The 14,562-nt window shown below is 40.9% G+C and overlaps 1 protein-coding gene across 1 annotated transcript; it reads left to right on the top strand.

Moving 5' to 3' along the window:
- The first annotated feature begins 3,105 nt into the window (after positions 1 to 3,105).
- LOC149316018 (acidic mammalian chitinase-like) lies at positions 3,106 to 13,225 on the top strand. Its single transcript, XM_089518587.1, has 11 exons — positions 3,106 to 3,130; positions 4,070 to 4,099; positions 4,677 to 4,881; positions 5,296 to 5,352; positions 6,129 to 6,294; positions 6,511 to 6,629; positions 6,991 to 7,114; positions 7,240 to 7,422; positions 9,095 to 9,211; positions 10,495 to 10,630; positions 12,698 to 13,225. Exons 1-11 carry the CDS (start codon positions 3,106 to 3,108, stop codon positions 13,012 to 13,014), a joined length of 1,479 nt encoding a protein of 492 aa, XP_089374713.1. The 3' UTR covers positions 13,015 to 13,225.
- The last annotated feature ends 1,337 nt before the right edge of the window (positions 13,226 to 14,562 follow it).

The raw sequence follows: 14,562 nt of genomic DNA, 5'->3' as shown, positions 1-14,562 counted from the left end.
TCTAGCTGGCTGGGAGGGAGGCAAAGGCAGTTCTCCAGCCACCCCCCCACCAGTTGACATCAGCTTTGTAGTGATACCACTGCTCCACAGCCCAGCTTTGTCTTGAGAACTGGGCTGGGCTATGGAGGAGAGGGACAGGTGCCCATTCACCCCTGTTCACCTCCACAGTTCGGCTTTCTCCTGAGGAGATGGTGGGCTGTGGAGGAGAAGGAAAGGCAAATGGATGCCTGTCCTCCACATCCCCAGCCCAGCCATCTCCTCATGAGAATGCCGGGGTGTGGAGGAGGCTTGGGGGTGATCTTAAGCATGTGGGCCACTGGAAATGCCTTGGTGGGCTACATGCGGCCCATGGGCTGTAAGTTGTGCAGGCTCCCTTTGAATTATTTTTTTAAAATTTATTTTTAAATTATTTTAATAAACCATTAAAATCTAGACAATATCACAATGAAACACGCATGTAAAAACATAATACATAATACTATCTGATACGTAATATACTTAATAACATAACATAACTGAAAACAATACATATTCCTAACTTACTAAATTACTAAAATAACATCAAACATAAATTGACTTCCTGAACATTGTCCTGGCTTGGGATTTTTTACTGCTTATATCAGTTTTTCACTTGTGAATTTAAAAAAGTTTCCCCCCACTTTAACTGACATATATGTGTGTATATATATATATATGTGTGTGTGTGTGTGTACTAATATGCCCTTTATAATAACTATAAATCAGTTTTCTCCCCCCATTCCTTTTGTAAAATAAATAAATAAATAAAAAATTTAAGGTTCCCAATCTCTTTCATATTTCTCTCATGACTTCCCTTTCAATATACATGTAAGCTTGTCAATTTCCACATAATCTAGCAGTTTATATAACCATTCCTTAACATCTGGACACTCCTTTGCCTTCCATTTCCCCACATACAAAATATGAGCTGCTGTAGTTGTATAGAACAAAGGTTTACCATACTTGTTCTCTAACATTTCATTTGTAATTACACCCAGTAAATATACTTTTGGACTTTCCAGACTTTCGAAACAATTAAAGATTTTCAAGATCAGGTTGTGTATTTCTTTCTAATATTTTTTGGTGTATTTACATTGTCACTACATGTGGATAAAAGTGCCTACCTCTTCATTACACTTTTAACTTTTCTTAGATGCTTCCTTATTCATCTTGGCTACTTTGACAGGTGTGAGGTGCCATCTATTTTGCATTTTGTAAAAAATGCAGTTCCCTTTGAATTAGATGGAAAGGAGAGAGAGCATATTGGTGATACCTGATCCCCAAACATTGGACTTTTCCTAGTGGTGTCATATAGATGCTGAACACTGTGGAGAACCAGATTGAACTCTGCAGACAAACAGACATGGAATCTCCCAGTACCATCTTCTGAGTTTGATCTTCCAAGAAGGACTGGAACAACTATAAAACAGTAGTCTTTAGTTCTATCTCAGAAAGGCAGCTTAGAAAGATACCATGGTTGATGGCACTGAAATTGCTGAGAGTGCCAGCAGAACCATAAGGGACAGTGAGATCATGTCTAGTTCCTGGCATCCACTATGATGACCTAAGCTGTCTCTGTCCCACACCCAAGTCTGAAGCCAGATTGAAATGGCACTCGATAATCCACTTCATCTAGGAACCCCTGCAGTGGTGAGGCCAATGCATGCTGCAGAACCTTGCTTCCAAAATGAATATTGGAGATTGGATGGTAGTTATCTAGTGTGGACAGGGAGGTTTTTTTCTTATTTGTTTTAAGTAAAGGGCTCACCAGAGCCTCTTTTAGGGATAATGGAACTCTCTATCTTGTTGCAGTGATACATTTACCCAGTCCTATTTCCCAATCAGGCAGCCCTCCTCTGGCTGTTTTAATTGGCCAGGAAGGGCACAAGTACAGTGTACATGCAATAGCACTCCAAGGATACTGTCCACATCTTCAGCCTGCACAGACAGAAACATGTCCAATATGAGCCAGGATTATATCCACTAGATGTCTACCAACACAGCATCCCAGTCAGAGCAGATGTGAGCAATTATAATCTGCAAAATGATGTGCAAATTGTTCAAGCAGGATATTGAATGGTGTATATGTTACTCTTGTGGATGATCATACTACTCTTGTAGGGCAGTGCATAAAAGATACAGCACTTAAGAAAGCTCTGCCAGGCATAAATGCAATGCTGTCAGAGAAGGATTTCTTCACTGTCAAACTGCCGTCTAATCAAAGTTGTAAGTGAAATAGTTACACCAGTCCAGGAAAAGACTTCTGAGTGTGATCAAAGAGGTCCTCAGATATAGCATGGGGGGGGGGGGAACCTGGCCTGGCAACAGTATATTTGAAATGGATCTAGGAGTAGCAAGACCGCAGGTTGAACATGAACCAACAGTGTGATGTGGCAGCTAAAAAAGCTGATGCAATTCTAGGCTGCATTTGTAAAAGTATAGTGTCTAGATCAAGGGAAGTAATAGTGCCTTCTATTCTTTGGTCAGGCCTCACTTGGAATACAATGTTCAGTTCTGTGCAACATAATTCAAAAAGGATGTTGACAAGATGGAGTGTGTCCAGAGGAGGGTGACCAAAATGGTGAAAAGTCTGGAAACGCTGCATTATGAGGAGAAGCTAAGGGAGCTGGGTATGTTTAACCTGGAGAAGAGAAGGTTAAGAGATGACATGATAGCTCTATTTAAATATTTGTAGGGATGTCAATCAGATTTATATAAGAATAAGGTCTCACATTTCACCTGATCTCTCCTTCAGCCTTGGCACTGTATGCTCTACAGGTTGCTGATGATAATGACAGTCAAATAAATTTTGGTTCGAACCATGGCAGGAGTCATGGCCTCCTCTTCTTCCAGACCCACCAGTCACCATTATAACCCTCCAAGAATTTCTCTCTGGAAGAGTTTGACCTTGTGAAGACTTATATGTCCTTGACTTGTTCTCATGTTTTGATTGCATTTGAACTATTTGAAACTCTGCCTCCCTCTATGTATCCAGGTGCCTGGGTCCCACACTGATAAGTCGGACTTTCTCCTCTTTATAAAGTGGCTTTTGCCTTGTGGATTGTGCAGTCACTGCTGGAAGCAAAGATGGGGAAGAGTCTGGTGTGGTTTGGTAAGCATGCCTTCACCCTCTTTCTGCAAGAGTATGGGGGAGGGGATAGAAACTTCCTGCAGGTTTGACTTACGAAGCTATAAATTACAGGTGTATGCTTTTTGTGAAAAAGGACAATATTGTTCAAAATGGTGTCACATCCTCTGGAAGTCATTCAAATAGAGCTCTGCCTGTCTTCTGTCCATTCAATCCTTTGGGAAAAAATAGGGAGTTATAGGAAGATGAGGTGAATGTTCTTTGTCAAGATGAAAGGCTTGATGTAATTCTTACTGTGCCAGTTCTAGAATACAGTTCTGGATGACATCTCTATTGGAGGTGTTTGTTTTTTTTTGGGTGGTGGTGGTGAAGAATGGCAATATTGTTCTAATGATGTCACATTCTTTGAATGTTATTGAAATAGAGCTCTGCCTGTTTTTGCTTGTGGAATTCCTTCGGGTTAAAATGGGGAGTTATGAGGGGATGAGGTGAATAGTCTCACAACACAGTCATTTACCATTTCACTTCATTGTTTGCTACCTGTTCACAGTTGCATCTTTCTAGGAGCTACAGCTTCAGCACAGTGACATGAGGCAATCATGATTCATTTGGACAATATGATTGCATTACAGCATCATGCAACCAACGGGACATGGTTATGTGATGATATTATGATGAGAAACCCGAGTTAGGACAGGGGGCATTGCCTTTTGCTGCTGACTTCCTGATATTGCCTAGTAAACAGATAAAATTATAATTGAGCTGAATCACAAGGAAGGCAATACTTCAGGTTAACACAATTGTTCTACCTTGCAGAGACACAATCAAGTCTTAGCAGCACATTTTCTGGGGGAGATTTGTCTGTGCGTCAAGCAGGACCTCTCCATTTTGGATCAGTTCTACATGCAAATAATGACAAGAATGTGTCTAGTTGTTTCTGACATATGTCCCTTTTTCTGGCAGGTTTGGCCATATTGCTGCAGTTCCAGCTTGGTGAGAACTTCTTCTTATAATATAAAACTTAAGTGTTAAGCATATGATTTTTAAAAAGTAAGGGGAGTTTTACAGACAAGCAACATGTTCTAGCTGGTGATATTCATTAAGTGAGGAGTAATGCTCACTTGTTGTGCCCCAAATGGAATAACATTACCAATAACTTCATTGGTTTAAAACAGAAACAACTTTGTTAGTGCTGTTACCCTCTCCCCTCACCCCCCAAACCACAAGAAACTCTAGTTTTGGAGTCTGTTGTATGCATCCAGGCTGCCTCTATGGTTTTGAACTCTGACTTCATAGAGTTCTTAATCATATGAGGAACATATGACTGTACCCTCTCTTCACATGTTTCCTCCAGCAATTTAGCAGTGGGATCAGGGATGATGGGACAGGAGTTGTAGGGCCAAAAGACAGGGTCCTCCTCTTCCCAGCATGCAGAAACAATACCATACTGATATTGTCTGAATGTAACAGAACTCAGCCAGGAATCATTATTGTAAAATGTGTTTGAATGAGGCAGAAGAAACCCTGCATATGTGATTCACCTTGGCTTCCTTTCCCCTTCTCATAACAGGCTCTGCCTTTAAAATTGTGTGTTATTTTACTAACTGGTCCCAGTACAGGCCAGAGCCAGCCAAATTCTTTCCAAACAACATTGATCCACACCTCTGTACTCATCTGACCTATGCTTTTGCCACCATGAACCAACATAAGATTGCGCCTTATGAATGGAATGATGAGGACAGACTCTTCCCAGAGTTCCAAGCACTTAAGAAAAGGTACATTCTTGTCTTTCAGGTGTGGATATCTGTATCTATAATTATATATCTGCCACTTTACACACATATATAAACACTTTAAAAATATTTTTTATTCTCTATGGCATTACTCTTCTCTCTTTCTCTCTCTCTCCAGAACCCGCAAACCCACCCATCCATCCATCCTCCCTCCCTTCTCTTTTGTAGACTACCATGTTAATTGATTTCAAATGTATGCCTTTTAATAATGCTATGGAACTATTTTTCATACATAGTGGCATAGAATATTCAATAAATAAATAAATATTAATATATTGCAAACCTATTTTTGGCTTAATATTTGCTCATTGACTGAAAAACCATTTATAATGTCATGTTTGATTCTGCAGTTGCAGTGCAAATTTTTGCATTTATCTTCTCTCACATGTTTTTCAGCAACCCCAATCTTGTCACACTGCTAGCTATTGGAGGCTGGAATTTTGGCACTCAGAAGTAAGTATCTGCTGTTCCCCACACTTAAGATTCTCTAAATTTTTGGGTGGCCACATTTTTTAAAACTAACTCTTGACTGGCAATTTTAAAGCTTCTACTCTCCCTTCTTATGATGGAAGTTCTCACACTGTCTTCCAAATAAAAGACCATGTTCCTGATCATAAATAGCTGACTTGTATAGGGTGAGAGGGGTCTTCTTCTATTGGGTGGGACCCTTGACACACTCATACAATCTGTGGACTGCTCTCTGCTTGCCCTTGCTCTATGTGTTTCATGTTACTCATTAACATCTTCTACAGGGCTGGAATAACATATAATTTAACCAGTTTTATGAGTGTAGAGAGCACATAGGTGCCAGGCAAGGAATGGACACTTTGTTAAGAGGCAGAGTTTTTCCTGTGGGGCAGATCCACATGATCAACCCTTTGTCACATGGTGGGTCATTTAAACATAGCTTCAGTTGCATGAGATGTAATCATGGAAATGTGTTTCCTTCCAACATAGTTTCAGATTATATTTAAAGGGGCTCTTGAACTATTCATCAAGGTGATGGGCTAGCTGTACCTCTTACTGTGTCAGTTATAGAATACATTTGTGGATGACATCTCCGATTAGAAGGGCACATGATGCTACTGGCAGAGGAGTCCATAAATATAACAAGCTCAGGATAACATCTTTAGCTGAATAGAGATTAATGCTTAGATATACATGTGTAATGCAGTTATATGTGTGTAATAGCATTTGGCAGAGAGCATCTAAGGATTTCTTCATCTCAGGTTCACTGAAATGGTTGCCTCACCTGCCAATCGGAAAATCTTCATTGATTCAGTGATAGAATATCTGCATAAATTTGGTTTTGATGGAATTGATTTGGACTTTGAATACCCAGGATCCAGGGGTAGCCCTCCTGAAGACAAGCAGCGCTTTACAGTCCTCATTGAGGTGAGAAGCCAGTACACTAGGCCAAGATGAGGGGGGTTGTTGTGGATAAATAGTACTTGTAGCAATTGGGGGCGTAAACTGGAAAGAAGTGTCTTCAAATAAGTTTTGGGAACTGATTTTATCTTCTGGTGATGTCTTTTATAGAAACATATAGCTAACAAGTACTCAGGATGAACTAGAAACAGATATGCATGGCTTTTTTCTATCTCTCCATAGGAAATGCTGGCTGCTTTTGAAAACAGTAAAGTTGATGGGAAGAGGCTTCTAGTCACCGCAGCAGTGTCTGCTGGCAAAGGAACCATTGATGCAGGATATGAAATAGCTAAGATAGGACAGTAAGTAGGATAAGGGTCAGTGAGATTAATTTTTTGAGGGAAAAAGATTTTAAATTTCTTTCTCATGGGTTTTCTCAAGGCCATCAGCCTTAACATTATCATGCAAATTGACTATAGCCACTTTGGGTTTTCCATTGGACATAAGGCAGGATATAAATAAAATGAATATCTGAAGTAATAAATAATGCTGCTACCAGGTCAGTGGTAACATCCCAATTTTGCACAATTAAGTTTGAATCAGACTAATGCAAACCCAAGAAGGTGTGGCATGTAACAAATTGTTGTTGGTTTTCCAATGACTTCTATTGTCATTGGTGTATAATAAACCGTGTTTTGTTTTGTTTTCTTTTATTCACACCAGACTTTTAGATTTCATCAGCGTAATGACATATGATTTCCATGGAGGCTGGGATACCTGCACAGGACATAACAGCCCCTTGTGTGTGGGACCCAAAGATGAAGGTGATATGAAGTATTTCAACATTGTAAGGAAAGCTTTTGATCTTACAAATAACAAGAAAAAGAGAGGGAGAGAGGGTTTTACAAGAGGCTGATAATGAATGAACTGGCAACTAATTCTTACTTACACCCTGCAATTGTACCTTCACAGGATTTTGCCATGACATACTGGCATGAAAATGGCGTCCCACTTGAGAAGCTCCTAATGGGATTCCCCACCTACGGACGTACCTTCAGGCTGACTACTTCTGACACTGGTGTCTGTGCACCTGTCTCTGGAGCTGGCTCTGCAGGACAGTACACCCGCGAGGCTGGCTTCTGGGCCTATTATGAGGTAAGAAAATACCTAATATTGTATCTCTCTTTACTTATTGTATTTATCATTAAAAAACACACTATTTTTAAACACTCTCCATCCTCATGGATACCAAGGCAGTATGCAAAGGATTTGATTATCCTAAGCACACTGCAGCAGTAAAGAATATTACAATAATACAATAATAACAAACTAATCAAGCAAAACAGAATAGTCAAGAGGAAACATGTAACACACAGTTTCCAGTTCTGTTTTACTTGCCAGCTATGTTTCTTACCTTTTGCTTGGGAAAAAAAAAATAGGTTAAGGGGGGAAAGCAGCAGCAGCAGCAGCATTTATCCACTAGTTCTGTGCTTGCACATTGGAACTTTTTTCCCCTCCTGAGTCGTTTTTGTAAATAGTTGGAAACAGAGTTCACAAAGAGTCCATTCTGTATGTAACAGAGAGTGTTTTTATAGGAGGTATTCATTGTTTTAATCAATCTGCCTCATTCATGGAGGATTACAGGAAATCTACATGACATGACATCAAATTGTAACTCCCCTACATTTTCTTATTATTTCTCCCATTTTGTTTTTGAGGAGATGGATGCAGTGGGGTGTATGTGACTTTTCAAGGTTTCCTGGGGGATCAATATGTCCCCCTTAGCTTTCCACAGTTGCCCACCCTTGCTCTATGTGTATCTGTTTTCCATCAGATCCAGAGTACAGGTAGCAAGGATGAGATTTTCCAAGAGCTCAGCTAAAAATCAACATTTGTCAGAACAAATCCTCTTCTTCCCTGGATCTACCCAGAGTACTGAAGGACTTATTTGAATCCAATATTTTTTTCTTCACCTATGATTTGAGTAGATAAATGCTTCTTGCTTGTCAGTGTTCTATTCCGAATCCCTGCCTGACCTCCAGTTTTGTAAGCTTTGGAATTCAATACATCCTTATAGCAGTGTTCATTCAGCAGAAATAAATAGATAAATAATCAGTCCCTAACAACGTCAAATAAAAGTTTACAGCTGTTGGTTCCTGTTGATCCCAACTAGGGGATTTGTGACAAATTATTCTTGAATAGCATCAGAAGATAACAGCTGATTAATTTATTTTCCTCCAGGCTGTGTCTTTAGTTGTTTCTTCTCTTTTTCTTTCTAAAATAAAACAGTATACAGTGCTGTTTTGCTTTCTTTTTTTAAAAAAGAGAAAAAAAATAAATAATTAAAGCTGGGGGAGAAAAAAAATGATGCCAACTGTGAAAATGGTTATAAACCTTCATATGATTCTGCAAGGTGAAACAAGTCTGTCATGCAACTGGCCTTAGTATTGAGCTGACAAAGCATTACAGCGTGCTTATCCAAATGTTGGTTCTCTTGAAGTAAGAGACTTGGGAAGTATGGCATGATGCATATAAAGATGGCAGTTTTAAACAATACCAGTTAATTGACTGTGATTGCTGTGATGCGCATGCTTGTTGACCATCTTTTAACCATTATTTCCTTACTTATATGGCTCACTGTTTCCAGTTGCATGTTCTCTCTCTAGATGTTTTGATCAAGCTGTGTTTAACATAAAGCATTAGATTTTAGGTTGCCTCACAAAGCAGACTTTATGGATGATTGTTTTTATTTTATTTTATTTTATTTGCTTTACTATCATAGTAAGAATTGCAGTATTAAATATGCTCCTCCCCCATGTTTTTACAGATTTGTACATTTTTGAAGACAGCTAAATTAGAATGGATTGATGAACAGAAAGTTCCATATACCTACAGGGACAACGAATGGGTTGGCTATGACAACATTGACAGCTTCCGATGCAAAGTAAGCCTACTGTATCTTAAATATTGCCATTTTCCATGTACGAGAATATGGACTTAAATGTCTGACCACAGAGACATATACTTCATGTGATATTCAACTAACATCTTATATTAAAGGTGAGCAAACTGCAGCCCACGATGCACATGCAACCCCCAAAATTGGTTTTTTTAGCTTCCCTGCACTCCCTCTGCCACTTTAATTTTTTAAAAGCTTTCCCTCCCACTAAAAGAGTCCCCAGGCCAACAAATGGACATGGTAGGGAATTTCACCATGCCTCCCCCACCCCAGTCTGTCATAGGCAAAGGATAGCACCGTTTAAAGTCAGGACATAAACTTATAGTTTATGTTTTGGTTAAAGATCTTCATTGGCTGCCTATTCGCTTCCGGGCTCAATACAAGGTGTTGGTAATGACCTATAAAGCCCTAAATGGCTTGAGCCCAGGGTTCTTGGAGGACCGCCTCTCCCCATATAATCCGCCCTGCACACTCAGATAAACAGGGAAGAAATTGTTGGAGGTCCCAGCAACACGCTATGTGAGGACCTCACAGAGGGCATTCTCTATCGTGGCCCCTAGATCTTGGAATAGTCTCCCAGATGAGCATCCTTAGCTCTTTTTAAAAAAGATTCTGAAGACGTATTTTTTCTCCCAAGCCTTCCCACCGTGAAAAATCTTTTCCTCTTACCCCTTTTCAGTGATGACCCTGGAATGTATATTTCGACTTCCCCTTCTATCTGGCCCTTTTGTTGTTATTATTATTATTATGCTGGTTTTAATGCTGTTTTTAATTGATTTTATTGAAATGTTCTTATACATAACTGTTCGCCGCTTTGATCAAATTTTGGAAAAGTGAGTTACAAATAAACTATATTATTATTATTATTATTATTATTATTATTATATTAAACTATATCTCTCCTGGGTCTAAACCAGATGTGAACGGCAAACACATGAGAGAGTTGCTGGGACATTTTAAACAAACAAATATATATGTATATATATATATATATATATAGAGAGAGAGAGAGAGAGAGAGAGAGAGCGCTAGGGGCTATGGTGTATATGGAGGTTCCCAGCCTCTGGCAATTACCCATTCTATGAAACTGTGACAGCAACATTAATCTTTCTGTCTGAGTACACAGTGAATACTGAAGGTGAAATGTTATTTTCTAAAGGTGTAAACCATCACTGATCAGATGGTGAGCAGTATAGCTACAGATGTGAAATAGAAGAAAAACAGCTCTGGAATTCTTGCTTTGAAAGCTTTCTTTTTGTTTTGATTAGGTCAGATACCTGAAGGAGCATGGGTTTGGAGGTGCCATGGTTTGGGCCATTGATCTGGATGATTTTCTGGGCACATTTTGTAATGAAGGAAAATATCCTCTAATATCTGAACTGAAGAGACTTCTTGAATCAAATGGTAAGAATCCATAAGATTTAGTGAGACCTCTTTGCTTGCTTGAGATGACATTTGCCAGAAATGTCAAAATACTGAAGCACTATGCAAGTCTAACAGGCAATGAAACTTGTTATTTAAATTTTCAGCTCTGTCTTAAAGGTAAGTGAAATTTGTGTACTGCTTGTAAATCAATCATATGAAGTATAAGTGATGTATGTATTTTATCTCTGGAAGATTGTCATATAATAACCTTGCATGGAAGGAACAGCATGCTCTCAACCACTGCCACTCTTTATATTGCCATGTCATTATTTGGCCCTTTGTGAAATGCCATCAGAAAATGGGTTTATTCATGGAGATTATTGCACTGGCTGTCATTTCCCGATCTGGGCACGGGCTGAGACCAGGCTGGGATTGTGTCTTACAGCTCCATCCCCAGATCATTTTCATCCTGTGCCAGATCAGACTTCTCCTGTACTTAGCTAAAAATGCTTCTTTTCCATTCTTAGCAAAGTAATGGGAGTTGTTCTGATTGGGTAGGGGATGGTTCTGATCTGCACATGGAGCTGTGTGATAACACATGGTTCCAGCCTCATCTCAGCCCGTACCCAGATCCGGAAAAAGGCAGTGCGATAATCTCTCATTTCTGGCTAGACAGAACTGGGCAAGATTACCTTTCATTCCTTTGGGGTTGCATTTGGTGGGTTTTTCATGATGAGAACAACCACATCCTGTGATCACTTATTTCTTCCTTTTGCTTCTGAATATTGGTGGTATGAATAAATGAAAGGATTTTTGCAGAATTCATACAGTTGGCACATAAACTTTGGTCAGACATTTAGGGCTGTAAGAGACTTTGTGTCATGGTTGCTCACTTCACATTTAATCCTTCAGGAATCCAAGTCCTTGCTCAGAAAAAAGAAATCTACACAGAGTGTTATTACAGTCAGTGCAAAACATATCTGTGTGGTGGAAGGGAGAGATACAGCTTGTTTTCTGCCACACCAAGACTCTTTTTGGTTTGCTAAGTGTCTGTCATGCATGTGACCAATTGCAGTTGAAAGTTAAATGGGCAGAAGAAAAAACAAACAAACAGTGAACTGACTGGAAGTCCAGCATGGGATAAGAAGGAAAGGATCATGAACTAGAAGATGATGAAATGCAGCTGAAAGATGTGGTGATGGTATGGTAGCAAGGGGCTAGTGGCAAGAATATTATAAAGACATGCTGGAGCTTAAGTAGCAGATAAAACAATGTAGTCTATGTTATCACCCCATCATGTTTACAGTAAGGAATACACCTTCTAGAAAGAATTAAATCAGTAGTCCCTAAACATTTTTGGGCTACTGCCTCCTTTCCTCCTGAGTGATAACTCTAGTGACCCCATGCCTATTTCTTGATATTAGGTCTACCGACTGTAAACATGATAAGGTGACAACATAGACTTCATTGCTTTATGTACCAGCCATCCAGCCAGCTACTTCAGCCAGACCCAGCTTGCCTCTGCCTCTTCTCCTACCCTAGCCTTTTATGTGTGAATACAACAGCGGCAGTGATCCAGCAAAAGGAAGGCAAGCTGACTGGCTGGCTGCTCAGTTGTTGCTCCCAGGGTGACTGAGTGTAAAGGGAGGAGCAACTGAGCAGCTGGCCAAGCAGTGACTGAGAAGCATCTAGCTGTGCCTCAAGACTGGCATGGGTGAGAAGTTTTTCAGTCTGGCTGCCCAGTAGCTGCTCCCAAGATGCAAAGGAAAAAGCTTCTTTTTCTTTATAAAAAATCTGTACCTGCTTTTGTCTGATTTTATCTGAACCTGTATTTAACCTTACTGAGAGCCTCCTTGAGTCCTAATTGTGGGAGAAAATTGGGATATAAGTTCACCACAGGAGAAAATACCACCTGAAGTGTTCCTATCTTTCTACATCTTTATCAGGGATCTCAGTATAGGCACGCCAGTTTTCTCTACTGTTGGAGTGGCACTTCTGACTACTACCCAATGCCCTTTCTTAAGAAGCTTGAAAATGTAAAGTGTCAACTAGCATATTTAACCATGAATATGGTTTTCTCACTATGTTGGTGAATATTCCTTCCAGATCCCATTACCTGTATTGGAGGAATTTCTGGATGTACAACTCCTCCCACGGGTACTACAACTCCTCCCACGGATACTACAACTCCTCCTCTGTGTGACACAACTCCTTCCCCAGGCATTACAACTCCTCCCCTGGGCACTACAACTACCACAGGACCTTCTGATCCTAACTTTTGTGCAAACCAACCAGATGGCACCCATGCTGACCCACAAGACAAAACCAAATTCTATATATGTGCTAACCATCAGACTTTCAGCTTTAGCTGTGCAGCTGGGTTGGTTTTTGATGTCAACTGTAAGTGCTGCAACTACCCTTAAATATTGACAGATGGTTTACAGTAAAAAGAGGGGATTTAAATCAGGTAGCAGTATGTCCCACAGTAAACTCCTTTCCTCACGAACTCTAAGACTGGTGTTTGAGCTTATGTTTTTCCTCCTTTCCACTCCTCCTTTTTTCCTCGTTTGCCATGTCTTTTAGAATGTAAGCCTGAGAGCAAGGATAGTTTTGCTACCAATATCTGTAAGCACATTCAGGATCCTTTTCGGCTAGTGTGTTATGAAAAAAGAAAAAACAACACACAATTAAAATCCATTAGGCATAACTAAAGTAAATTTGTCCTGATATCTTTTATGAAATATATTAGCTGGATGCAGTTACTTTCATTCATACTCAATTAAAAATGCAGATTGAGTCTCCCTTATCTGAAATGCTTGGAATGAGAAGTATATTGGATTTTGGAATATTTGCACATACATAGGGCCCATTCACACTACAAAAAAATCGGTTCTGAAACCGATTCAATCACGTGAAGTTCATACTCACCCCGAATCTCACACAAGCGAATCCGGGGCTTGCACACCCGTTCCGTGTTAAATGGCCCCTAGCGCGGTGTTTTTGAAATCGGCGCAAATACTGTTTCTTTTGAAAAAACGCGGGTCCTGGGAATGAGAACTTGGCACCGATTGCGACCGAGGCAAATTGAGGGAGGGATTTAGGTCAGAGGGTTGGCAAAGGACAAGGCATTTCCTCCCCTCATCGGAGGGGAGGGGGAAGAGGAAAGAGCCCTGGGAAGAAGGGCTGCTGCTGGGCAAGGAGCAGGCAGGGCTCCTGGCGACGGGAGGAAGGGGATGCTCTCCTCCTCCTCCTCCTCCTCCTCCTCCTCCTATTCCTCCTCCTCCTGCTCTCCTGCTGGCCCCTGCTCCCTCCGGGGCCATTCAAGGCTGCCTCTCTTGCTGGGGGACTTGGCCAACCCCAGGAGGGCACATTGCATGCCCACGGAGGCAGCCGCTTCCAGCCTGGAGCCTGGCACCCAGAGAGGGGCTCCCCCGAGAGCCAGCCTGGCAGCCGGGATGGCGGGAGGAGGAGGAGGAGGAGGAGGAGGGTCGCTGGCCAGGCAGCAGCAGGCCTCCAGCAGCTGAAGCAGGGAGAGAGATGCCTCTCTCTCTCTCTCTCTCTCTCTCTGTGTGTGTGTGTCAGAGGGAAAAGGGGGGGTGGTCTACTTCCAGCTCCCGCAGCCTCCCCATTGCTCTTCTCCCTCACGATCCCAAGGCTGGAAGGGATCCCCAAGGGACATCCAGTCCAACCCCCAATCAAAGAAACAACCCCCCCCCCTTTTCAAGCAGCCTCTTTTGACAATCTATGCGCATGATTTTCGGGGTGACACGCCTGGGATGTAGGGAAATGGATTCAGCAGAAGCAGCCTCTTTTGCCAATTTATGCGCATGATTTTTGGGGTGACATGTCTGTGTGCTTGCTTATGCTTTATTTCCTCTTGCTCCTGGATTATTAATTATTATTATTATTATTATTGTTATTGTTATTGTTATTGTTACTGTTATATGCGGATGCTACAGTCAGAATGCCTG

This window comes from Sceloporus occidentalis, unplaced genomic scaffold (genome assembly GCF_023333645.1).
Source record: "Sceloporus occidentalis isolate IW3139 unplaced genomic scaffold, rSceOcc1.0.p SCAF_3, whole genome shotgun sequence".
In the NCBI taxonomy this organism is placed as follows: domain Eukaryota; kingdom Metazoa; phylum Chordata; class Lepidosauria; order Squamata; family Phrynosomatidae; genus Sceloporus; species Sceloporus occidentalis.
This window is presented reverse-complemented; position numbering and strand designations above follow the sequence as displayed.